The following is a 26,057-nucleotide window of genomic DNA, read 5'->3' on the forward strand; positions in this document are numbered from 1 at the left end:
TAAATTATCAAACTCATTTCAATTATGGAAAGTTTTGTATGAAAAAATGATGGAGGGACTGGAAGTTTGTAATAGATTTTTAATTATAGGTGAATTTGAATTATCTAGCTCAAGAACATTTTTAAAATTCTACTTCTTACCCTTATCCGCACCCAATGGTGCATAGGCACTACATCATATTGACAGTGTTAACTTGATCGTTACTTATATGGAGGCAAGGTAATTACTCCTGCGCTTCAGGGACAAGTCCAGGATAATATTGAATAAATATTAGAGTGTAATTTTACTAATATTTATTTTCACCCCCCCCCTGGGAATCAAACCTGGGCCTCCAGCACGTTAGCTAAACACGCTATTACATCACGGAGGGAAAGTGCATAAAATTATACTTCTCACCTCAACTCTCAAGTGTCCCAACTTTAATAACATTTCATATATTTTTTTTCTTCTTTAATTTTGTCAATGTTCCTTCTCCCGAGATCTCACTTTAAGTCGTTATTATTTTACATGTGACAAAGATAGGGATCTCATTTAGAGAATGGAATTGTTTAATAACATGTTGCAGTCAATGATTGTTTTTAAAATGTTGATATTCTTGCATTTATGTATATAAAGGCAATGGCTAAAAAAAAGTAAAGACTATTTTAGACTATCAGTAAATTCCAAATCATTTGGATTTTACTGTCAGATAGGGTGTTAAAAAAAAAAAACATATTTTGTATGTACATATGTATATATTTCTTTTAAACATGTTTTTTTTGCATTGCCATTTATTACAGAACACTTTGTTTTTATTATTCATATAAATGCAAGATTTTGAAAGTATTTTAATCATGCAAAACTTACTGGAATTATATAACACTGATTTTAACAATTTAACACAATACAATGATCATATTCATGGAATATTAATGTACAAATGTTATTGAAATTTACAAAGAATACATTTCATAAATATGGTTGCACATAATATGTAGGTACACTAAAATTAGGCAGTCATTCATTATAAGCACTTACATAATCACATATTCTTTCCTTATACAAATATGTACATATCAGTGGTGGGCATGGATTTTTTAATCAGGGCAAGCAGTAGTAAAAACAATATTTTATTTGTTTTAAAAGAAAGCTTGCCAGGGATGTCTGTATTAAAAATTTACTAATGCATGTTTTGATTCCAACATATATATTTTTATTTTTATTTTTTTATATGCGTATTTCCTTCACATTCCCAGTTTTCTCTGCCTATGTGGAATGCACGCCACTGGTATATATGTACAATCCTATTGACAATAGATTGTAGGTTTCTTACCTATGACAAATACACACGGCTTTAATTTCACTTATTGTAGTTATACAAAAAATTTATTCATTTAATGATTTCACACTTTATGCTTGAAAAAAAATACACTCTGAACATTACATTGTTTAATATCACGACATGTCAGCTCCTTTTTAGACATAAAATATATAATGTTACTAAGAATTTAGGGAAATTTTACTTTACTTGAAGGAAAAAAATTGTCAAATTATGTGTGGTAAAATCAGCTGCTAAATTTTTTGAAAATTTTTTCAGTAAACATATATGTATTAATTTGAAATTTCAACAGGAAAAATCTGTAGAATATCTCATGTCATTCTTAAAATAGAACATCAGTCAAATTGAGCAAACTTTCTATGCATTAATTTGATATTTAATGTACATTGTCTCATACTGGGATTTTTATCCGATACAGAGTGATATTCCCATTCCCCGCACATAATGATTCAATTATATTTAATTTCTACTTTTTTTTAAATATCACTGAAGGGTACGGTACACAATAGGTAAATATTATTTAAAGGCATCCAAATTCAGTAATAATTTACTATAAATATGGCAATAATTTACTATAAATATATATTTCAAGGCAGGGATTCTCAATTTTATTGTTTTTTTTAACCTCGTAAAAATAGATCTAAATATTTGTCATATATGTAGATTTTTTGTGGAGTTTTCTTGTTCTTCTGATTTTTTCTTACATTTCGACCTTCATTAATTCTGGGCAAAAATGACCCTTACCTGATTCTATTCCAATTAGTATAAATATTGTTAACATTTAATAAATATGGGTAAATATCCAGTGATAAAAAGTAATATTCAACATACTCATAATATCGAGGTTGCTAATATAAACACTCAACTTTTAAATACATACATTCAAACGTGATGAATACACACAGCACACAGGTACAGTTTAGTCTTATTATTGAATTAAATATATAAAACACTTAAATATTTTAAATAGTCGCCATTTGATCTGATCACAATTATATACCAGTTTGAATAATTTACTATTCTAAAATCATTATTTTCAAGAACTGAAAAAATGTTTTTAACTTTTTATGTTTTTCTATAAACAATATGCATACTATAGTGCAAATCGACTGGCAACTTGGGTCTTAAATGTTATGGAAGTCTCGTTTGAACCTGTGCATCTTATCTACTGGACTCTCCATAAGGTTCATAAGTGCGAGTGAGATCTCTCTAGCATAAGTTATGACCCGAGTTTGTTTGATCCGTTTCTTCCAACAGACTGTAGAGTTCTCTCAGGATTAGAATTTCTTTAAGAAGCGCGTCAGTGAACCGGGTATATTCAAACGAGGGGATTTGACTTCCTCCACTTTCAGCCTTATAGGCTGCAAATCTGTCATTTCTTCGCTTACCAATGTCCAAATAAATACCAGGGCATTCCAGAAGGATCAACTAGATTTTTTTTGAAAATTATTATCACTATGATAATTAATAAAAACAAATATGTATGTAGTGTGTGCTGCCAGATTAAGATTCTGGCGAAGAAGAGTGAATTAATATTCTCTGTGCCTAAAAACATATAAATTTACCAATTCATATCGCCTACTCTGCTGAAAATAAGGCAGTTTTTTAAAGTATATTATTTAAGTATGCAATACTTAAAATTCAATTGTCTTTAATTGTTTTTTGACTGTACCCCTTCTTACATCATTGGGTTCTTACACTTAATTATATTATGGGCCACCAAGTTTCAGCCAGGGAAAAATAATTTAAATTTGGTTTTTATTTTTATGAAATCACAATGTGAGTAATAATGATTGTCTCTCAACTATAATTCTACTGTAATATTTGTGTACAGGGGGTGACTTAATATTGTCATGCGTTTGTACTGCAATGTTGACAACCCGTCGTCTTTGTGTTTTCCAAAGTTTTCCTTCATCACTCTGAATCTGTTTTCATTTTTCGGTTCTTGTTTGTGCCTCATCATCGTGTACTTTGACCTCTCTGGCGGAAATCTGAAATTGAAATATTTTTTTTATTTATTTATATAGAGCAATATGAGTATAATCAATCATCTATTGTTTTACGATTCATTTGTTATTCTCGTGGATCTGGGAATTATGTACCTCTGTATGATGAGGTTTTCATTGGCTATTCTGGCACTCAAGTCGTCATCCTCCCCGCCCCACTTTTCAAACTTGTTTGAAAATCCGTTGATGGCCTTGTACTGTTCCGCTGTTATTGCCAAAGCACCACCAATCAGGAACTTATACGGCAAATTGTATCTGGAAAAGAGGAAAAATTTCAGATTAAAGCTGATTTACCATTTGGTTACTATGTAAGAGTATCAAAGGCACCTTTCTTCAAAAGATAAAAATTTTTAAAATGTAGTCAATATTGAAAATTACCTCATCTGATATTTTGATTCAAAATCACCAGATTTACAACAAAAAAATTTAAATTTACAAAATAGATTGGAAGAGGTTATCAATGATGACAATTATATTTTTAGCAACAATTTTTTAAAAATAAATATTAATGTGACGCTATAAAATATTGGTTTAATTCCTGTTCCACCTAATAGTATGCAGTAATAAAGTGTATTCATATTTTGATCAATAATTTTTGGCGCTGTTAGCTTTGGGATAGTAAAAAGTCACACTGATTGTTAATTTAATTTTAATATATAAATTTCATTAGAATGAAGACAATATCTTCTAATTCTTATCTAATCTTGAGAATGTAAGGTGATAAGTCCTGCCTTTAGGTACCACTCCAGGATAGTATTAAATAAATCACTCGTATAGATACTTAGACCACTGTGGGAATCAAACCGGGATTTCCTGTATGGTAACCAATCGTGACAATATGGTAGTGTAAAAAATAAGTAAATTAACTGTATATTTTCTTAAATAAAATGCATTTGTTTCGAATGTCCCGCCTTACCGAAACTTGTCTATGTTGGCGCTCATGTGTCGGGGGAATGTGGTGCAGGCAAACAGGTTGGCCTCGTGTAACGGTAGCAAGTCCACATCGTGCAGGATGAGGCACGGGAAGCCCAGCTCCATGGCCACTCTCGCTCCGGCGTTGAACAGTTTCCCTTTGTTCCACGGCTTCTCGTCTCCCTGGTGTATCACAAATATCCTGAAACAGTTTCTCGATGAATTATGGATGACAATTACGCTTTATCGGGAATCTTTGTATTTTAAAATTCCGAAGCAACAGCAATTTCATTTATCATTAGCATTTGCAAAATTTGCTCATTGAAATCAAGCATTCAGTAAGTTATTTATTGCAACTGCAGACAGTTGGTAGAATTCCATATTGAATTGTTGGGTAATATATCCAAAATTAAACACGGTTATTGGATTGAATTCTACTTTTGCATTTGCAAAATTTGCTCATTGAAATCAAGCATTCGGTAAGTTATTTATTGTAACTGCAGACAGTTAGTAGAATTCCATATTGAATTGCTGGGTAATATATCCAAAATTAAACACGGTTATTGGATAGAATTCTACTTTTATCTACATGCATATGATAATTTTACAATTCTGATTCTTGCGGTCGAAACAACTAACGGCATCACACTTGATGACATCGGGAATTGTTAGTTTTTTTGCAATTAAAATATAGATCTGTAACTCTTATTACGCATCTCGGTGATTGGAGCGCTACGTGCAACGCAATCAAGGGATAACTGTAGAGGAGTTATTGCTTCGACAAAGGGTCACAACCCTCAGTAGTGAGAAGTAAGACGGAGAAGAAAAACTCTTGTTTCTTTACAGATACAAGAATAGTACCGAACGTCTTGTGATCTTTTATATCAAATAATTTTAACAAAACAATGTGAATAAAGCCCATTCCATCTGATATTCGTTTGTTCGGTATTATTTGGACCTGTGTGATCAAACAGATCTGCGATGTGAAGTGATGGGGCAAGTAAACAAGGCTGCAGTCATCTCAAGATGCCTGAAAAATTCTATATGAAAAAACCTTGACATGAAGATCGGCAGCAAAATTTAAATATGTAAAACTTGTAGATGACCCATCATGACTTATGGGATTGAACGCACAGAGGACACCGCACTAACAAAAAATGCGCCAAGAGTGTCAGAAATGAAGACTCTAAGAAGCATATCTGGCAAGAGTCTACGAGATAGAATAAGGGACACCAGGATAAGATAAATATTTATTTTATTTTATTTGATTGGGAATTGTACAGCTTTACATATAAAAAATTATATAATAAACAATAAATACATTAACAATAATAAACATTACATTACATTAACAAAAATAGTTACGTTAAAAAAAAAAGCCAATTAAACGATTCCACATTTATGTATAATAACTATTAAACATTCACAGATTTAAAAAAAAGGTATGGTATAAAAAAAATAGATTTTGCAGGAAGGAGAAGGAAAGGAGAGGAATTAATGAGGGTGGAATTAATATGGGAGATCTAAGATGTTGTTATGTGGGTAAGACAACGAAGAAAACAATGCTATGTGCGAATAATGGAATCATCCAGACTCCCCCACATTGCACTGCACGGTCAGATCACCAATGAGATGGATCGATAGCTGGGAATCGCTGAAGGCTAATCCCTCTTAAATCCAGGCCAAGCAGGAGAAGAAGAAGAAGAATAAAAGAAGCAGTGAGTTACCTGTAGTGGATCTCCTGCCGCATGAGGAAGTTGTGCATGTAGGGCAGGAAGACGTCGAGCTGCGCCGTGCGGTTGCGGTGCGGCACGAGCACGGCGCTGCTGAACTGCGGGCGGCAGTGCGCCGGCGCGTACTGGCCGGCCTGCACGCGCGCCCGCGGCTCCGGCGGCGCGCGGCCCGGCGCCGGCACGGGCAGCAGGCGGCCCTCGCTGAGCACGGCGTGCCGGCAGGCGGGCCCCGCGCCGCGCCCGCCGCGCCCGGAGCGCGCGCGCACCAGCTCGCGCGGGATGTCGCCCGCCGGGATGTAGTCGTAGCGCACCGAGAAGTGCGGCTGGCAGACGAGCAGCGCGCCCAGCGCCAGGAAGCCCAGCTTGGCCCACAGCGGCAGCGCGCCCTGGACCTTCATACTCATACTCGCAGTGTCTTATCGCGTTTTTACATCGTTATGTTCGCACCCTTTGGTCATTCACTGTATTTATTCATTAAATCCCAATCATTTCATGTAACGTTCAATTTTTTTTTAGAAATAAATCTCACTTTTCACCAGTGTTATTCACTTGATTTACGTATTTAATCCTAACAAGTAGGTACATGGAACGTCAATTTTTTTTAGAACCATATCACATTTTTCGCTAGTGTCATTCACTCTATTTACGTATTCAATCCCAATAAGTACACGGAATGTAAATTTTTTTAGAATCTCATTTTGTGACAACTTTTATTTCAGTTTTTTCGTCACCCTTTAAAAAAAAAGATATACTTTTCTTTTTAAAAAAAAATTGATAATATCGTTACTTGAGTCTTATCGCGCTTCTACGTCATTATTTTCGCACCCTTTGGTCATTCACTAGTGTCATTCACTCTATTTACGTATTCAATCGCAATAAGTACACGGAACGTTAAATTTTTATGCTCTAACTAAATCTCATTTTTATGACGAGGCAACTTTTATTTAAATTTTGTTGTCACCTTTTAAAAAAAGTGATACTTTTCTTTAAAAGTATCACTTTATCAAAGTATTAAGTTAGAAAGGTTTGTAAACAAATGAAGAAAGTAATAGCGAATAAATTTTGGATATTTGAACTCCCGCGAAAAACCACGTCGTGGGTTTGACGTTACGCGCTTAGATTAACTCCACCCTTAAGACCGAGCCGCACAGATCACTCGAGAAGCTAAAGTAAAGTTATCAGCGTGATGGGTTTTATGACGCGTATTTTTATGAAGGCGTATAGCATTTTTAAAAATCACTTTAATCGGCTTTGGATGACGTTAAAATAACAATATTCCCACTAGTTCGCGGTACTTCCCGCTTGCGTTTTATCGAGTTATTTTAGTATTATTTTTTTTCCTACTTCGATGCTACTCGTTGAATGGGCACACGAGGTTCAAGTTGCCAAATGTGTCACACGGGTCAAGGTTTAGTACGTATGTTGGGTTCTGTTCGCCAAGGCACCCCACCCTGTCGGTTAGCGAGTAGAAACGGCAAGAGATGAGGTTTCCTTTTGCTGGTATCTCCGGCGGTCTGCGTTATCTGTAATTCAAAAAAGACGCGTAAAAAGTAAATAACGATTTGCTAATAGACTGAAAAATAGTATGATTCATTGTAAACATATGGAAACATAAGAATACATAGTAGAAAACTTTGAGCAATTACTTTCAGTAACAATCAAATTAAATAAATTTATTGATTTAGCATCAACTCTGTGGAATAACATGATTTAGTTATAAAAATAAAACACTTGTATAGTACCACTTTTTGAGTTTATTAATTGTAAACACGACTAGTTTCGAGAACTATAGATGTTTCTATTTTCATCAACAGGTGAAAATGCAAACTGACTAGCAATAAATAAATAATCTAGGTACTGAAGGAGGTGAAGCGGGTAATACATCAACCCTGTAAAATAACATGATTTAAATATAAAAATAAAACACTTGTAAGTACCACTTTTTGAGTTTATTAATTGTAAACACTAGTTTCGAGAACTATAGATGTTTCTATTTTCATCAACAGGTGAAAATACAAACTGACAACCAATAAATAAATAATCTAGGTACTGAAAGAGGTGAAGCAGGTAATAATTGTAGGGGGTAAGTTAAGGGGGGGGGTTGGTTTAACGGGAATATAGAAAGCGATGATGACGAATTTTGGAAAAGTATATTATTAATTAATGTTTTGTTGCTAACCCGAATGGGCTGGAGCGTTGTCGTGAGCGTTTGTTTAATCAGCTTCAGCCCATTCAGGTATCAGAAATCGTGAGTTTTTTGCCAAACACTCGATCACTGTTCTGCCCACTTATCCACCCTACTCACCTGATCTCGCTTCTTCTGACTTCTTGTTCCCCAAACTTAGATCTTTGAAAGGAAGGGATTTGAGATTATTCCCGAGATTAAGGCAGATACGACGAAAGAGCTGAAGAACATCACAAAAGGAGCGTTCCAGGACTGTTTCCAAATTTCCTGTTGAGATAAATGCGTGCATCGGGCAGGTGAATACTTTGAAGAGGACTCAGACATGTAACTTCTAAAAGTACATTTTATTTTATGTCGTCAGTCTACGTAATAATTGTCCACGATAATTAACGACCAATTGAACACCGCATAGATCCGATGCAGTGCTCTTGCACCACTGGGTTCGGATAGGGGTTAAACAATAAGTTGATAATGCGAAGGTATATTAAATACTATAAATTATATAGCAATGCATTTTATCCTGTAAATTGACTTTTCTTGATAGGACGATATGAATTATCCACCTCAGCAGTTCATACAACCCTTCATCAAACCGACCAAATGTTAACTATGCCAGTCCTGCGCTTCAGGCACTAGCCCAGAGTAATATTTAACACATATTATAGTGAAAACTTTTTAACCCCCGCTCCCAAAAGAATCGAACCAGGAACCAACGATGCGGTAGCTAAACAGATTAACCACCTCACATGGAGGCGGACATTTTATAAAATCAACTCTTTTTTCAATAGCTATACGAAAGTGTTTACGAACTACGGGAACAATGAAAATTATCCAGTGTAAATAAAATTGCACCTTCTTAAATACAATATATTACGAGTACCTACTGTGGCACTCGCAAGTATAATACATAATATCCTTAAATAAGCATTATTCGTTGTTAGTACTCCTTGTTGGGCTATTACGTCTGGCTGCCCAGCGGACTATTACGTGCCGTTACGTGTAAAGGAATATCTCATTCAATATCTCTGCTAGGTTAATTACATGTTTGTGAACTTTGACCGCTCGCGTCTGGCGTGAGAATCACACTACATGCCCCGCATAGGCTTATCAATCAAATCTCGGATTATACAAAAATAATTCTTCGTTTTATTGGTTTATTCGCGTCCGTTAATGGAGTGCAGCATGCACCGATGTAAGGCGACAGTTGGAGTACTAGGGTGGTGCAAAAATGTACATCGTTTTCCCATGAAACACTTAATTCCAGAAACTGCTCATGAAGTGCCGCTCCCATATAATAACAGCACTCAAGATCCTGGGTTTGATTCCCGATTTGGTCAACTTGAAAATGAGTATGTTCTCACTCGAGTAAGATGTTAATGGATCATCAGGCATACTTTCTTCTCGATTATTAAATGGTGATCAAAAAAAAGTTTTTGTTGAATCACCTGTCGATGAAAACATCTGTTGTTTTCAAAACTAGTCGTGTGAAATGAAATAAAATTAATAAGTGGACTAATACAAGTGTTTAATTTTTTAAATGTCATTCCACAAACTTAATGCCAAATCGATAAATAATACTTACTTCTGGTTGTAAATAAATTTTAATATATATTCTATACAGTTCTAATTTATTTACTCGTTATTTTAGAGTCGGTAGGTACATGGTATTTGACAAATGATTCCGGACATTGAAATTTTTGAGATTTATTTTACATGCTGATTTTTAAGACAGGAAACGGGAATATAATTCATGTATAAACCATGGCCGTCGTGCGAAAAAAAACTTTTAAGGGAGTGTCTGATATTATGAAACCCCTGCGTGTTTCGGTCAAATCGCAGTTTACTGAAAACTGCCCTCTTAATCGTCAATTGCCCTTTGTATTTTGATTTATATTATACACGAGCGTTCGATATAGGTCTCTCTTGTAACGATATCAATTGATCTCGGACGATATAAGTTGCAAAATTATTGATTGTTATTGATGTATAGTATACGACGCATTCAATAGATCTTCAAATGTTTTAAAATCACTATAAATATTTTATTTTAACTTAATTATAATGTCTATTGGTTTCGAAGTTAAACGCTTCTTTATCAAGACTGATTAATACATCAAGACTGATTAATACTAGTCTAAGTATTAATCAGTCAGGACATTATAATTAAGTTACAATAAAATATTTATAGTGATTTTAAAACAAAGTTACATTTTGATTATAATTACGTCAAATCTTTAATTAATGTTTTATTTAGTAAATACCACTATTTCTTAAAATCTACTGTGACACGTGTTTGAAAATGATGCGGAATGCATCGAAACACGTGTCACAGTGGATTTTAAGAAATAGTGGTATTTACTAAATAAAACATTAATTAAAAATGGATAGATTTTACCACAAAGTGACTGCCGAATCAATTAATGAAACGTCAAATCTTACCTGGGTTTAAAGAAAATTTAGTTGCGATTTATCTTATATTGGGATTGAGCGTATCTTCAAGTCGCCGTTAGTTCAGGACTAGTGTCCCTACATACCGGCACTTTAACCGATACCGGTTCGCACAGTTTCCAGCCACCCGGTAGTATTGTTTAATATTCCGGCCTGGAGCCCTGTAGTCTAGTACGAGTGGCGACGAGATGACAAGTGTATGGCTCCGTCCCGCTTCCACCGCGCCAGCCGTATCTGCTCCGAGCTCACTAGGAGCCAGGGGAGCTTCCCAAACTTTTGTATTTCGCGTATTGAAAAATAACGTACATCAATATATCGGAATTGTCTACTTAGTAACACCATTTCTACCTGAAAATTTAATTCACTGAAATGGATATTATTTTACAAAAGGCTAATCAGAAACATTTTTTTTAATGTAATATAGTTACAAATGTTAAAAAAAACTAACTAACTAACCATCACGCCGCTTCCCCGCAGGGGTAGGCAGAGAGAATAGAACGCCACACCATTCTGTCTTTCCAAACATTCTTCGCCTCTTCCACGTTCATGTATCTCCTCATACATACCCGACGAATATTACGACTCCTAACCTGACCATTTTCAAGTATTTGGCATACCTGATCGTGCCATGCTTTTCTCGGCTTCCTCTGCTCCTTTTCCTTCATTCGTATTTTTTATAAAATAACTTTAATTAATTTTCTAGACATTCTACTTTTACAATCTTAATTAACAACGCAGTTCTCTCCAATATTTTTTACTGTTTTTTTTTTGTTGTATATTGGAGTAGCAGTTGGGGTATTATTGATATTGGGGGTCCGCCTCTCATAGTCTAGTTAGTGGTGAGTACTAGGCTACCGTGCTGGTGGTCCGGTTTCGATTCCCAGGGGGGGGGGTGTGAAAAAAATATTGGTGATTTTACGCTCTTCAATATTAATTACCCTGAAGCGCAGGAGTGATCACCTCGCCTTCATGTAAGAAACGATCGAGATAACACTGCGTTCATACGATACAGTGCCCTATGCACCACAGGGGGCGAATAGGGGTTAGAAGAAATAATAAATAATTTGATTCTACACAAAACTAATCAGTAACTTGTTTTTACTGTTTTTTTTTGTTTTTAAATATTGGAGTTACAGTATAATTTGTCTTGCTTTTGATGAACCAGACTTTTTTATTGTTGGAATTGAGTGAATTCACTTATACCAACTTTATCCGCACCGAATGTTTGCATTGGGCACACACAATGATGAATTTTTTAAAAAAATGATCGATTATTACACAAAGGCAAGGCGATCGGTCCTTTGCTTCAGGCGCCAGTCTAGGGAGACATTAAATAAATATTAGAGTGTAAAATCACTGATTTCCATTCTGATTCCCTGGAAATCGAACCGGAGATCTCCAGCACGGTAGTCAAATGCGCGAACCACTAAACTGAGGACGCGGACACGGCCGGTCATATTTTAAGCGCGGGATATATATGATGTCGTGGAATTTCGTATATTTTTTTAATACTAATATTAAATACAATATTCATTCATTTAAACCCTTATTCGCACCCGATATTGCATAGGGCACTGCATCATATAACCGCAATGTTATCTTGATCGTTAATGCACGAAGGAAAGGTTCAGGTATCAGGGCAATATTGAATAAATATGAGAGTGAAAAATCACTTATATTTATTCGACCCACCCCTAGGAATCGAACCCGGGGCCCCCAGTACGGTAACCGAGCGTGCTGTGCATTACACCACGGAGGCGGACAACAATTCAATATACTACTACTACTACTACTATCACGCCGTTTCCCCGCAGGGGTAGGCAGAGAGGATGGAACGCCACACTCTGTCCTGACATACACTCCTCGCCTCCTTCACATCCATACATCTAGTCATACATGCCCTCCGATAACGCAGACTTTTGACACCGCTAGATATTAGGTTCTGATTGATCTGATCGTGCCAAGTCTTTTTCGGTCGTCCTCGTTCTGTTTTCCCTCTCACATTCGCCACATACGTAGTATAAAATATAGCTTACCGTATAACATTTTAATTTAACAGCTATTAAATCGAGCTGACGACTTCGAGTCAAGTTCATCCAGAATGTCCGACAATGGGAAACGTACTATTTAGGATAGCGCTACTCCGACCCCTCCCGACTCAATTTGGTTATTTCATGAACCGTTCCGCCATTCTGACACTTCATTACCGTAATTAATCCCGAGTAATTGTCCGATAATCGAATCGAAAATTCAGCTTAGGTAAACCCATTATCCGCTTTTAATTCGTCAACAATGTCACAACAATAGCGTGGGGGCAACGCGACGATTAATGTATCAAAGTGTTCGATCAAAGTGTATATTATATATCAGAGATTGCGAACGCATGACGAGCGTATCCTAAATTGTCATTTGCAGTACCTACCCGTGTAATAAATGTATTAAAAAATCTCAAATAAGTCAATTTTACACTTTCAGAAATCATTATAAAAATCCAGTGTGATATTTGCGAGAGTATTAAAAAAATCTCAGATCAGTCAATTTTACACTTGTCGGGTAATATATCCAAAATAAAACAAGGTTTTTGTTGGATTGAATTCTTTGAACACATTGTTTGATAATGTCCTAAGAAGACGAAACGCGTCACGTATTAAGATATACATAAATAAATGTGGAATTCAATCCAACAAAAACCTTGTTTTATTTTGGATATATTACCCAACAATTTAATATGGAATTCTACCAACTGTCTGCAGTTACAATAAACAATTTTACACTTTCAAAAATCATTTAAAAAATCCAGCGTGTTCTTTGCGAGAGATGCAAAAGTATAGTAAAATTATTTTACAAAATGAATGAGGATACAATAATTACAAACAGCGACTCTTTTTCTCTCTCAAAATAAAATATTAGTAATATTGGGTATAATGCATTATCTGGGATGTATGTATGTAGGTGTACAGTAGTTCTCTATTCCGATTCCATTTCATATGTATTCTGATTCAAATTTAAAGCTTTAATTAAATCACTAATTTGCTGATTGATAAATTACACGATTTCAGTTGACAAGTGTAAAAACAATGTAGATTTTTACATTTTTGAAGGTGGGACGGTCCGTATATCGTAGTGTGGAATTAATTTAATCCGGTTGTAAAATGCGAGGTTTTCATCATAATTTAATCACATTTCCATAAAACTGTTGAAAAGTCGCAAATTTATACGAATATGCTAATCGTCGTTAAAAGCATTCGTAAGCATTTTTGTCACAAATGCGCAATGTGTAAAAGTACCTAAACTTACCATTAACAATGATTATATGGTATATCATATTCGATTAAGTATCCGAAATGAAATTAATACCATACACATGCCCTCAAATAATTTGACCAAGTAATACAATGTCCTAAACACCAAAGGGAAATCTTAAAAGACAGCTGGATATGCAAAGATCAGTTGTTAAAATATGAAATAGAAAAATGTAAAAGTACCTTAACTTACTATACACAATGAGTATATTTTTTCGATTTAGTTTCCGAAATGAAATTAATACCATACACATGCCCTCAAATAATTTGACCAAGTAATACAATGTCCTAAACACAAATGGTAAATCTCAAGAGACAGCTAATTATGCAAAGATTAGTGAAAATATGTAGAAAAATGTAAATAAAATCGTCCATTTTGTTACGTTACATTTTCGATATGTAGGTTTGATTTTATTGCATAAATTGTAAAAAGACGGTTTGTCATAATATTATTAATAGAAGAAATGAAAGTGATGGATCCAAAATTTTCAGGCATTGACTTATTTTAGTATTGATGTGTTTAAAGACCGCGTTGTCCAAACCCCCAATACGAGCTGCCTCTTTAATGAAACACTATCGCGTTACGTGTAGCGAGAACATTGTCGGTACCTGTCTACTCTTGCTAATTAAAACGTTATTTGTAAATGTTGAATTCCCAGGCTGTCTGGAAGCGTAGATGTCTCTATAATCTAGAGCGCCGATAGTATTTTTTCTCGCAGTCAGCAAACGGCTGACTCACTACCGTGGAATGCTTTCTCGACCCCCCTTTCCCCAGACCTTTGAAGACATTTGAATGATAATTTATCATACTCGAACCAAATCAAACAAAACGTTTGGTTGATCCAAAAAGATGCGTGATATTGCTAATGACTTCGCGAACCCCTTAAATGTGCGGAAAATTATAGCAGAAAGCTTTTGTTTCTTTTAAAAGCCTAGCGGCTTGCAGCTTTTCAATGGAAAATACGACTTATTAATTTGTTTAAAAATGCAGTTATGGTTTGAACACGTTCTCTGAAAGAAAAAGCCACGGGCGGTCTTCTTATTCTCCGCAGCAACTGTCCGCGGGTGGTGCATAGTTCGCATCTATGCACATTTACATATATGAATCTGTCGAGTTATATCAATTTATATCTATCGTAACATAATTTATTGTATTTTTTTTTATATTTCATCAAAGATGAAGAAGAATATGGAAGTCTGGACATTTACGGGGCTGACGACCGTCATAGGCTGGTTTAAGCGATCACTTTACACACGTGTAACATTCACCAATTCTACCCATTATTGACAACCACACTACTCAAATTCTTGGAAGTTCTATATATATGAACCAATTTTGAAACATTGTTCTTGAATCACTAGAACTTCACTAGAGACATCTATTGGTGAGATGACAAGAAGCTTTTTACTGAGCAGAAACTCTTTTATTAGTATGTGCGGTCCGAATCTTGGATTATAATTACACACATAATAAACGGCAGAAAATATCATTTTCATTTTAGCTTATAATTTGACCAGAACAAGTACACACTCAAAATGTTGTAAATAATTTATTTTCTGACATTTTTACGCTTTCAAATATTCTAATTTTCACGTTGTCATTCAAAAGTTCGGTAACGAACGTCTCGTTCGAATTCTTAGTCGGTGTTTTAACGATAAGGAGAGCCATTTATGTTTTACCAAACAAAACGTGACTAGAAAAGACTGTAAATATTGTTATCTTCACTCGCTTTTGTTTTGCAATAGATCTCGAACCTTCACGTCCCTGTGAATTTGTTTTTTTTATAATCTTGGCGGTGAGTTATTAATTTGCGATCTAGATTCTTTTAAGATCGTAACACGGTGTCGCCTAGGGGCAAGTGCTCAAATTGTGATTTTGATTCAGGAATGCGAGTTTGCCGGGAAAAATTGTTTAAAAAATAGGAAAATTGAAACGCACTCACAAATGAGTCAAACACACATTATTTTGTCCCCGTCGAGGAAATGTTAATAACAAAACTACTATGGTAACTCCTTTCGGGGTTATATCACGAATCACCAATACAAAAGGCATAGTTCTGGTTTTCCCACAACCGATTTGCAGTTAAATTATAATACATAATTAGATGTTCATATTTTAAGCAATAACGTTTGGCGTTGTGTGTTGGACAGAAAAAAATCACTTTTGCAAGCGTTATTTGCCTGGACAGATTCGGGTGCATAATTTTATGTTCCTTTAAAATGATTACAAACCATATGTCTATTGTATTTGTCTATTGATGTATGATACGTGCTTTTACTGACTTGTCGATCGAATTCGGTCTGTTAAGTAGATGAATTCGTCAACGATTTATAGTCCGTAACTGATTTTACTATACAATTATTTAAATAAATAATGATTACTCCATATCTCTTGGTCAAGTACACCCTTTATGCTTCTGAAGCGGCGCCAATATCGGGGACTTCCTTTGAAAATTTACGAAATGTCCATATTTCCTTTGAATAACAATATCGATCACTCATTAAAAATGTTTTATTTTATGTTACATTACCAAAATGTTGTTCTATCCATTATTCGATTAATTATTTTACATTTACCGTTACCAAAAACGATTTCGGTGCGCTATTGCTTTTATTCGAATTAATCGCTTATCGTATTATGAAATCGACATTAAATGTTACTTTTGTCACTAGTAAGTAAATTGTCTCGCTTACACATTCATTGGGTAATATTGTCATGCTTCAAATATGAATATTTTTTGTTTAAAAAGTAATGTTTTTACATTACCTTTTTTAATCCAGTCACACACATTTATGATCAGAACGGGCTGATCCCGAAACGGTCCGCTGCGTGATAATGTAAATACAACAAACTATGATAATAATTTAGGTAGAAATCTGCATTCAACGTCCTTTATTCGAAATGCTTCAGTAAATATTATAATTATTTTTAATATAGTCACATTTTGCTCCAAAATAGCCTAAATGAAAGGTTAATCGTATTGTAGTCGTTTTAACATTGCCTAAACAAATGTTTCCCATACTTCATTTTTGACATAGTGACTGAGCAGATCCGACTTTATTCTGTGGACGTGTCCATGTGTGAATGAAAATTCCAAAATGAACTCACCGAATGTGTTTTATTTTTCCTCCAGAGCCCCAGAGAATCGCTTCTGAAGTAATTACAATGTTAACTTATTTATCAATTTCAATCGATAAGAAAATTTATATTTTCTATACCAACTTCATAAATGCAGACGCACTAAAAGAAAAACTTAATTTCGGCTCAGAATAAGCCCGGTCGGATTGTTCTGAAAAATGTCTGTTAACATGTGCGGAAAATATTTACAATATAAAATTTATTACTAGGCGTTTCCTTGTAATTGTGGAAACATCCTTCCTATTTATAAAGCGCGGTGTATTTAGATCAATAATGGCGGAATATTTATGGAAATGTGAATAATGCTGCCGTCATACCGGACTTCTTCAATATCTTATGTCTCCAACGCAACTATTTTAATTTGCGCCAGTTGTCGGTAAATAACCCAACAAGTTTGTGAAAAAGGAATTTCTTCGTGAATTGATAAGCAGGGTTGACACCGAACTTCATTGACGCTGTTAGTGACACTTTTATAATAAGAAAAACAGTTACGCTTCAAAATACTCGAACATTGAAATGACCAACTCGGTTCGTTCTTGAAAAAAATCGCTAATTAGAAACTATTGAAAAATGTACATCGTCTTTTGAAAAAAAAAAACAAAGTATTTATGATACCTTTAGAACATGGAGTGTATTGTGTGCTTATATAGTATTCACCAAACATAAATATATTTAGTAGAAAATAAAAACTATTTACATGACTCGCATGAAATCTTCAATATTTCTTTATTTAGGTATAATATTTAGTCGACCCAGTGCAAATGCACCAAATCTATATTTTTGTCGTTCAGAGATACATATTTAGGTTGAATATTTTGTATATTATTTTAAAACATTTAGCACGGGAAATGAAAAAAAGTCTTACATACTATTTAATGATGTATTTTTTAGCCAAGGATATCATTGAATGTTAAAAACGCAGATTTGGTTGTTTTATGATATGGAAATGATTATTTTTAAAATTATCATACACCCTATAGTTTTACATTTATATTTTATTTCATAACGGTATGATTGACTTTGAAATTTCGGTAAAACACTTGCGATCGTCTTTATCGAAAAGTAAAAGAAAATGTTATGAAAAGCAAAGAGAAAATTCAATATTTCCGCCCCGAGCTTTTATATTAGTCATATAAATAAATTATTCCAAGACATCATATCGAATTAATTTTTCTTTTTCTTGTAATAATATATTAGATTTAAAAGAAAACACAGCGACTTTAATTCTTCCACGTCTATGCGTTTATGATACGTGCGTGTGATCATTATTATCAAACAATACAAATCCATTGCGCTTATTAGAATAATTCAAAATATTTCTAGTATTTCAATGTACACAATTAATGTTACCTTACGTTAGAAAAAAGGAATAAATTTAGCTAATGGAACACCCTAATAACAAATTTTACATTACGAATGATATGAACCCCGTTACGAAGTAATTGTTTCTTACTGATCCGTTTCTGTGCTGGATACCTATCATTCTTGTCTATACTTTCCACGTATTTTAGAGTTGTCCGTGTTGATGGTCCCGTAGGTGTCGCGAGATCTGTCCCGAGACAATAACCTGTATTGTAGGTCTCGGAAGTTGCGACTGGCCGCCATCATATCATGTCATTGAGTCACTATATCGTGTCGTCGAGTCGCTGTATCAGATAATGAGCGCGTCTGTATTCCCGACTTGACGATTGCACGTGAAACATTAATTGGCGTGTTATCGCAATGCTCCCATGTTATAATTGAACGACGTCCCGCGAAAATGCCGAAATAGGATTCTATCACTTTTATTACTTACAATTAAAAATTCCATTGTTTACACGTAATACATACGATGTATAAAATGTGAACAATGACCAAAATGGCTTGCTTTTGCGTGCCAAAATTCTCTGCACTAGGTCAATGCTGTAATGAGTGCTATCCACAAACGCGACTTCCTCTCGAGTTTGAAAGAAAAAAAAGATGTATATTAAAATTTTAATTAGGTTTATATTAAAAGAAGTCAAGTGCGCGATTCTGGCCTGTTTTCGGGAAACAGTTGTGACATTTTTTGCCAGGATATAAAAAAAACGAATTGAAAGTTATGATTTTAAAAGATCATATAAAAGGAAGAGTCTCATGCTCTACCGACCGAGCTAGCCGGGCAAAGACAGGCTGGCTGGAAGACAGTTTGTGGATTCCATATGCTCCACGTAGGGAGCGGATATGGTTTAAGTAAATATGAAAATATAATCATGTTTATGGTATTCCCCTTCATTCCGCAAAGGTTACCCGCATTTGTATATTCGGGTGAGATAGGCTCATACAAATTAGCAGAGTACCTTTTCTAAACCCTTAAGGACCAACATAAGGAATATACTTTACTTATAAATTTATTTTTCATAAATGATGTAAGTTTTTTTCTCTCAAATTTTACACAACTAATCTAGCTTATGTAAACTTTTTTTCCGAATTCCAAAATTAAAACGTGGCATATCACTCACTCCTTTCAAGAACGCCATAAATAAAAAAAAACTTGATTTTTCAGGAGAACGTTTTTAAAGTTTAAAAATATAATACAATGTATTAAAAATTAATATCAAGCCACTTACTGAACTTTATACTGTGCAACAGGTCTTTTTAAGTAAAACCTGAAGGTTTTTTCTCCATTTGAAAAATATTTAGTTTATTTTAAAAAATTATTTATCAATACCTTTTCTTCGAAATGCAAAAACAACACTTTCTGCCCTGTAGCGGGTAAACATTAAGTTAAAAATATGCCGCTTCTGCTGGGATATAGTAAGTTTTCTGGGCATTCCGAAAACATGCACAACTGAAAATTTGCGAATTTTGATTTATGACGTTCTTGAAAGGAGTGAGCGATATGTTCGCAACTATTTCTCAACCTAACTTTCGAGTTTTATTGTGTATTTTTTGTAGCTATAAGTTGTTTTGGGCCGAGAAGTCAGGTTTTGCTTATTCACAACGAAATTTACTACTGCACGTCTCAATGCAAACGTATTTTAATCTTATTTTTTGACATCTCATCAAAGATGAAGAAGAATATGGAAGTCTGGGCATTTACGGGGCTTACGACCGTCATAGGCTGGTTTAAGTGATCACTTTACACACGTGTAACATTCACCAATTCTACCCATTATTGACAACCACACTACTCAAATTCTTGGAAGTTCTTTATATATGAACCAATTTAGAAACCTTGTTCTTGAATCACTAGAACTTCACTAGAGACATCTATTGGTGAGATGTAAAGAAGCTTTTTATTAAGCAGAAACTCTTATATAGTATTTTAATCATTCGTTCGCGAATATTATTCTTATTATTCGTCATATATGGCACTACTGGCTTTGTCAAAAATTAGAAGTGGCTTCTCTCGACTGGTGCTGTAGCCTAATCTGTACTGTAAGTCGAGCGATGCTCTCATTTCGGCACAACATATCGTCGGCCTGGTATGCAAATAACATATCATCTTTTCATAGTGTCGGCTTGTGGTCCCTTGGTTAGTGTCGCGGACTCTTGAGTCAGAGTTTCTCGGTTCGAACCCACTCTACCACAGTTTGATACCTATTTCTAATAATGAGCCGCTTAGGCTCACAGAAATAGTATGAAATTGGAGTATTTTTGTAAATAATAAAATCATTTTTTTAAAAAACAAAACGTTATTCGGGAGATTGTGTGTTTAGTGTTTAGCGCGTCTGGCTACCGTTGTGGACGTCCCGGGTTCGAGTCCCATGGAGGTCAAAATAAACAACAGTGATTATTCACTCTAATTATTTTAACTATTGTAGAAATAGTTTTCTTGTAACATGTTTATATTTTTTCCTGAAATTTGGTGCCTTGTCAAATATACCATATTAACATGAAAAATTTCATCAATGTAATTGTATAAATGCCAGTTGACTTGAGAGCATTATATATTTATTTTTAAATTAGCCTTTAAATTATCTTCAAACCCTTCCCCGCACCCCAATGGTGCATAGGGCACTGCATCATATAAACGCAATGTTATCTTCATCGTTAACACATGAAGGAAAGGTGATTAGCTCTCCGCTTCAGGTACCAGTCCATAATAACGTTGAATAAATATTAGAGTGAAAAAATCACTCATATTTATTTGAGCCCCCCCCCCGGGCATCGAACCCGGAACCTCCAGAGCGTTTAAATTAGCGCCCTTAAATAATATAACTTATTAAGTTTTTTCTCCACCAAAACATATGAAATACATTCTTTCTCTCGTCCTTTTCATTCTAAAATAAATAACCATATAATAAATAAATAAATAATTTAAAAAAAAAATCGTTAAAATGTTCTTGACCTAACGAGGTCAAGCACATTTTTAAGTATTTTTGTATTATGTACTGTATTAGGCTGATGATATATTGGACGAACTGCTATTGTTGGCCAATTTTGAGTCGCGCATACTGTATATTGTATACCCAATTCTATCCTTGCGAATGCAGCTTAATCTAGATGCTTTGTTTTCGGTGAAGCCTGCATCATGATTCTTTTTTCATTGTTTTTTTCCACATGTTTGCACAAACCGCAATTTTCTGCGATGCGAACATTCTGCGGTATTCAATAATACCGGTGGCATCTTGTAACAGAAGAATTGCGCGACTGTATGCAAGTAGTGAAATATAGATTTATTTATAAAATATGTACGTTCATGCATCATCCGAATAAAATATTTACCATTGAAGACTACTGAATTGTGGTAAAAGTATGTTTCTGCAGTTATTATTAGTGATATTGGACTTTGCAACAGGATATGAGTAAAAACTTTAAAAATATAACGTAACTCACCCGTGAATATAACAAATTGTGTATATTATATCGGAACGTATGTGCTTCAAATTTCCCAGTCGGATCACCAGGCAACTGATACCTTAGTGCTTCCCCCGAGTAGAACAAACTCATTCTTATGTTTGTCGTTCATCCAAATGATCTACGCTTCATTATCAGCGGAAATTGATATCGTGGTGTGTTCCTAGTTTCATACAATTTTTCTTGGACTATAGCTTTGATCATTCCCTTTTCCCTTTTTACTCCTTCCCGTCCCTCATCCAGGTATTTTCACAAATTTACATTTGTGGAATTTTGTTATTGGAACAGTACAAGTACCTACTTATTTTGTGTAACTCATTTATGTGAATGATTTGATTGATGTAACTATTTTGTGAAATTCCCAACAACAAAAAAAAACAAATAATACAAATAAATTTCGATTTCAGGCGATTTCGAATCTTGATTGAGGAACGCTGTAATAATAATAAATCGTACAAAAAAAACATATTTTTGATCGGTATTCTGACTTTGTTTATGAAAATGCAGTTACCCCGAGTTGCGTTAGTAAAAAGTATTCAGCAGACCTTTACGTAACTTGAATTTTACATAAGCCGAGAACCCCGAATAACTAGGCGTAGGACGGGGTTTGAACAAATTGAATAATGCCATTTATGTATAGGTTCAATTTAGAATTCGCGCCCGGTGCGCGAACATTGTTCGAAATTGGATAATTGGGTGTAAAATTATGTGTAATCTTCGCAGATTTTTTTTTGAATCATGACTTTCTTTTTTTTTTTACATAACTTTAATTTGTATGCGAGACTCGGGATGTTATCGAACTCTTTTTTTATCAAAAAAAATCTTCATCTTCTTCAAACCCTTATCCGCACCCCAATGGTGCATAGGACACTGCATCACACAAACGCAGTGTTATCTAGATGGTTAACACATGATGGAAAGGTGATCAGCCCCCCGCTTCTGCACCAGTCCAGGGTAATATTGAATACATATTATAGTGAAAAAAATCATTTTTATTTATTTGACCCCCTCCCCTGGGAATCGAACCCGCAACCTCCAGAACGGTAGCCGAGCGTGCTGACCATTACACTACGGAGGCGGACAAAAAAAGTTAATTAATTCTCCCGAAAGACGGGGAATATTCCCTCGACTTATTTTATTTAGTTTCCGCTAGGGAATAAAAATACTTTCATAGACATTTTTACGTTTCAAACAACCCACATAACTCTTGTTTCCCAGTCCATTCATAAATATATTTTTATGACCTCTAATTTGCATAATAATATTGTGCCACGGCGAACGATGTATGTTTGCTAAACATAAAGCAATACAGCACATTAAAATATCTTCTTTTTTACTGCACTCCAATATAATGGACGATTCGCTCACTCCTTTCAACAACGTCATATATCAAAAATCGTCAATTTTCAGTTGTGCATGTTTTCGGAATGCCTAGAAAATGTACTATGTCCCAATAAAAGCGGCATATTTTTAACTGAATATTTACCCGCTACAGGGCAGAAAGTGTTGTTTTTGCATTTTGAAGAAAAGGTATTGTTTAATTATTTTTTTTAATATTACTAAATATTTTTCAAATGGAGAAAAAACATTAATGTTTTGCCTAAAAAGATCTGTTGGACAGTAAAAAGTTCAATAAGTGGCTTGATATTTATTTTTAATACATTTTATTATATTTTTAAACTTTGAAAACGATCTCCTATGAAAAATCAAGTTTTTTATGACGTTGTTGAAAGGAGTGAGCGAATTGAGCGCTGTATTGAATTGTTGCTGCGTTTTCTTTGCATTAAATTGGTAAATAAACTATTTGTCATTTTCATTTTTTACTCTTAAGGTGCTTGGGGTGATGCATTGGTAAAACCCTTATCTTGAAACACTGATAATTTTTTTTGTTATTTTTCCTTTGGAATTGAGCATTTTTACTTCGTTAATAACGAAAAGGCGGGTTGATTTCAGAATTGACGCAGTATAAATTGTATTAGCATATTGAACGAAAAAAGTATTATTATTTTTTATTTCCAAATTTAACCCGGCAAATAAAGCTACAAAGAAGTGGTAGTACGGATGTAGAATAAATTATAAATAATATGTATAAATAATGTGTCTTTAAATTGTGAATATTTTTCCCAATTTTTTTTCCAAATTATCCTTGTTTGACTAAAAAAATTTAGCGTTTTTAAGGGCAAATTCGGAAATAGTTTTTGTTTTTATATATTAAAAAATATGTAAAAAAAATACATTTGGTCATTAATTTATCTCTTTTTATTAAATAAAGACCCGCGTAAATGTGTACGGAATTTTAATGAATTTCCTGCTTCTGGTAGTAACATAGTGTATTATAACCGCAGCGTTAAATATATGCATATAAAAACAAATATTTCCATATTATTTCTCGAAATAATATATCAATATGATCCACAAAGTTAATGCTTTCAATATTCGAAACAAATATTTCCATTAGCGAAACAATAGTTTTGGTATTTACTTGTTGATTACAGTGTTAGTGTTACAATTATGTATATATGTATTCAATATAAAGCCAATAATAGGTCGTAAATAATTACCTGAATCGCCGATGAAACAAACGATTTTAATTAAAACTTTTTAAATTTTACGTTTGAAATTCCTTCTTGCGAATTTAAAAAAAATAACAAACGTAACATTTATTTCAACTGTTTTAGAAACACGGTTTAAATTTAAACTTTCGCGCTTTAGCTAAGCTGACACTGAGATTTCACAGTTATCTTAAGGAATTAAATCACAAACTTCATTAGATTTATCAAACAACTTTTTTTAATCACCTTTTTAATATAGTTTTGTAGAAAATAACCGTAATGTATCTTGCCAATTTATGGATAAATACAAAATTTAAAACACGCTAAATTCATTCTCCGGCTGCGACCAGTGCCGACCGCCTTCGAGAAACGAACGTCATGTTTTTTTCGTCATGGTTTTCTGTTGGCGCTCGAATCGCCCGAATATCGAGACACGTCTGTATTAGTTGGTATTTGAAATACGTATAGGTCAGGTTGTTGATCTGTTTAGTTCGGAAGACCGCCGCTAGTCGGGCGGAAAATATGAATTCACACATTTTTGATTATTATTTTAATTTTTAAATTTCTCGTTTGTTAGTTAATGATAGCTCATGTTTTTTCTTCATTGTTTTTTTTGTTGGCGCTCTAATCGCCCGAGTTTTGGGACAGGCCTGTATTAGTTGGTATTTGAAATACGTAAAGGTTGGGTTGTTGATCTTTTTAGTTCGGAAGACCGCCGCTAGTCTGGGGGAAATTATGAATTCACACATTTTTGATATTTATTTTTATTGCTTATTCAATAAATTGGTTAGTTGTATTTTTTTTTTTATTAATGAAATGGGGGTATTTTAAATCGTTGTTATTTTTTATCGATTTTACTGTCTGTTTTATAATTTATTTCCTAATTTTTCATAATACGCACTGAAGCGTCGCGATGATTCGATATTAATAAAGTTCAAATCATATTTCTTTTTAAACATGAAATGGGATTTAATTTTTTTATCATTAAAACTTGAAGTTAAATCGAAATTTTTTTAAAACAAAATTTATTTGTTTTTTGACGACAGTCACTATTTTAGGAGGCGATGTAGCGCGGGCTATCGGCCAAGTAGTGGGTTAATTCACACAAATTAGACACTTTTAGATAATATTTTACATTTCATTTTTTTAAAGTAAATTTCGAAATATTAAAAATTTGATATGAAAACCTCACAATGGAATTTTTTTTTTTAATAATTATGGTATTAGTCGAATTATTGTTGCTCAAATGAAAAAACTTTTACATCATAACATAAATGTATAAACTCTCACAAATGATTCTTTCCTTGATATGTTTTTTTGTGCTAAATATTTTGCAGTTCATTCCATAAAAACCCTATTTAAATCTCTTTTGCGCAGGTGTTGAATGAGACTATTGTGTTGGACAAGGGTAAGGGCCTTAGTCGAGTGACGAGTGTGATTGACGGCCCAAAACAGCAGAACCATTCTGATATCCGGGCCTGCTGTGTTGTCCTGAATGAGGCTGTCGTCCTTCCTGAACGCCCACTGGACCAGACTGTCACCATAACTAATGGTAAGCCAATTTATACACAATGGAATCTTTCAAAAAGTAATTTTACTATTTCAATTGCGTTAATTTAGTTTTTGAAGCATAGAATCGAT

The 26,057-nt window shown here is 34.2% G+C and overlaps 2 protein-coding genes across 3 annotated transcripts in view; one reads left to right on the top strand and one right to left on the bottom strand.

The window, feature by feature from the left end:
- Nucleotides 1-26,057, top strand: part of LOC148303728 (uncharacterized) — a 50,577-nt gene that overhangs the window by 12,212 nt on the left and 12,308 nt on the right. Inside the window, exon 12 of the mRNA XM_088269479.1 lies at nt 25,794-25,968. Within this exon, the coding sequence (XP_088125605.1) occupies nt 25,794-25,968 (175 nt within the window). The remainder of the gene's footprint in view (nt 1-25,793; nt 25,969-26,057) is intronic.
- On the bottom strand, nt 1,190-24,884 carry LOC148303729 (beta1,4-N-acetylgalactosaminyltransferase B-like). 2 transcript variants are annotated; one of them, XM_088269480.1, is made up of 5 exons: nt 24,426-24,884; nt 5,964-7,492; nt 4,241-4,438; nt 3,421-3,579; nt 1,190-3,309 (listed from the first exon to the last, which is right to left on the bottom strand). In XM_088269480.1, exons 2-5 carry the CDS (start codon nt 6,371-6,373, stop codon nt 3,123-3,125), a joined length of 954 nt encoding a protein of 317 aa, XP_088125606.1. In that variant the 5' UTR covers nt 6,374-7,492; nt 24,426-24,884; the 3' UTR covers nt 1,190-3,122. The 2 variants fall into 2 exon arrangements, with proteins under 2 accessions (XP_088125606.1, XP_088125607.1); XM_088269481.1 differs by having other exon boundaries at nt 24,663-24,882.

This window comes from Brachycentrus maculatus, unplaced genomic scaffold, assembly GCF_059751285.1.
Source record: "Brachycentrus maculatus isolate JH-2025_06_01 unplaced genomic scaffold, ASM5975128v1 h1tg000353l, whole genome shotgun sequence".
NCBI classification, from domain to species: Eukaryota; Metazoa; Arthropoda; class Insecta; order Trichoptera; family Brachycentridae; genus Brachycentrus; species Brachycentrus maculatus.

Excerpts from the sequence above, each read along its gene's own strand:
- LOC148303729 (XM_088269480.1), bottom strand. The coding sequence starts at position 6,373 with ATGAGTATGAAGGTCCAGGGCGCGCTGCCGCTGTGGGCCAAGCTGGGC. Across the intron at positions 4,439-5,963 it reads CGGCAGGAGATCCACTACAG|GATATTTGTGATACACCAGG; the intron begins GTAACTCACTGC and ends AAACTGTTTCAG. Across the intron at positions 3,580-4,240 it reads GCCAACATAGACAAGTTTCG|ATACAATTTGCCGTATAAGT; the intron begins GTAAGGCGGGAC and ends CCTCTTTTCCAG.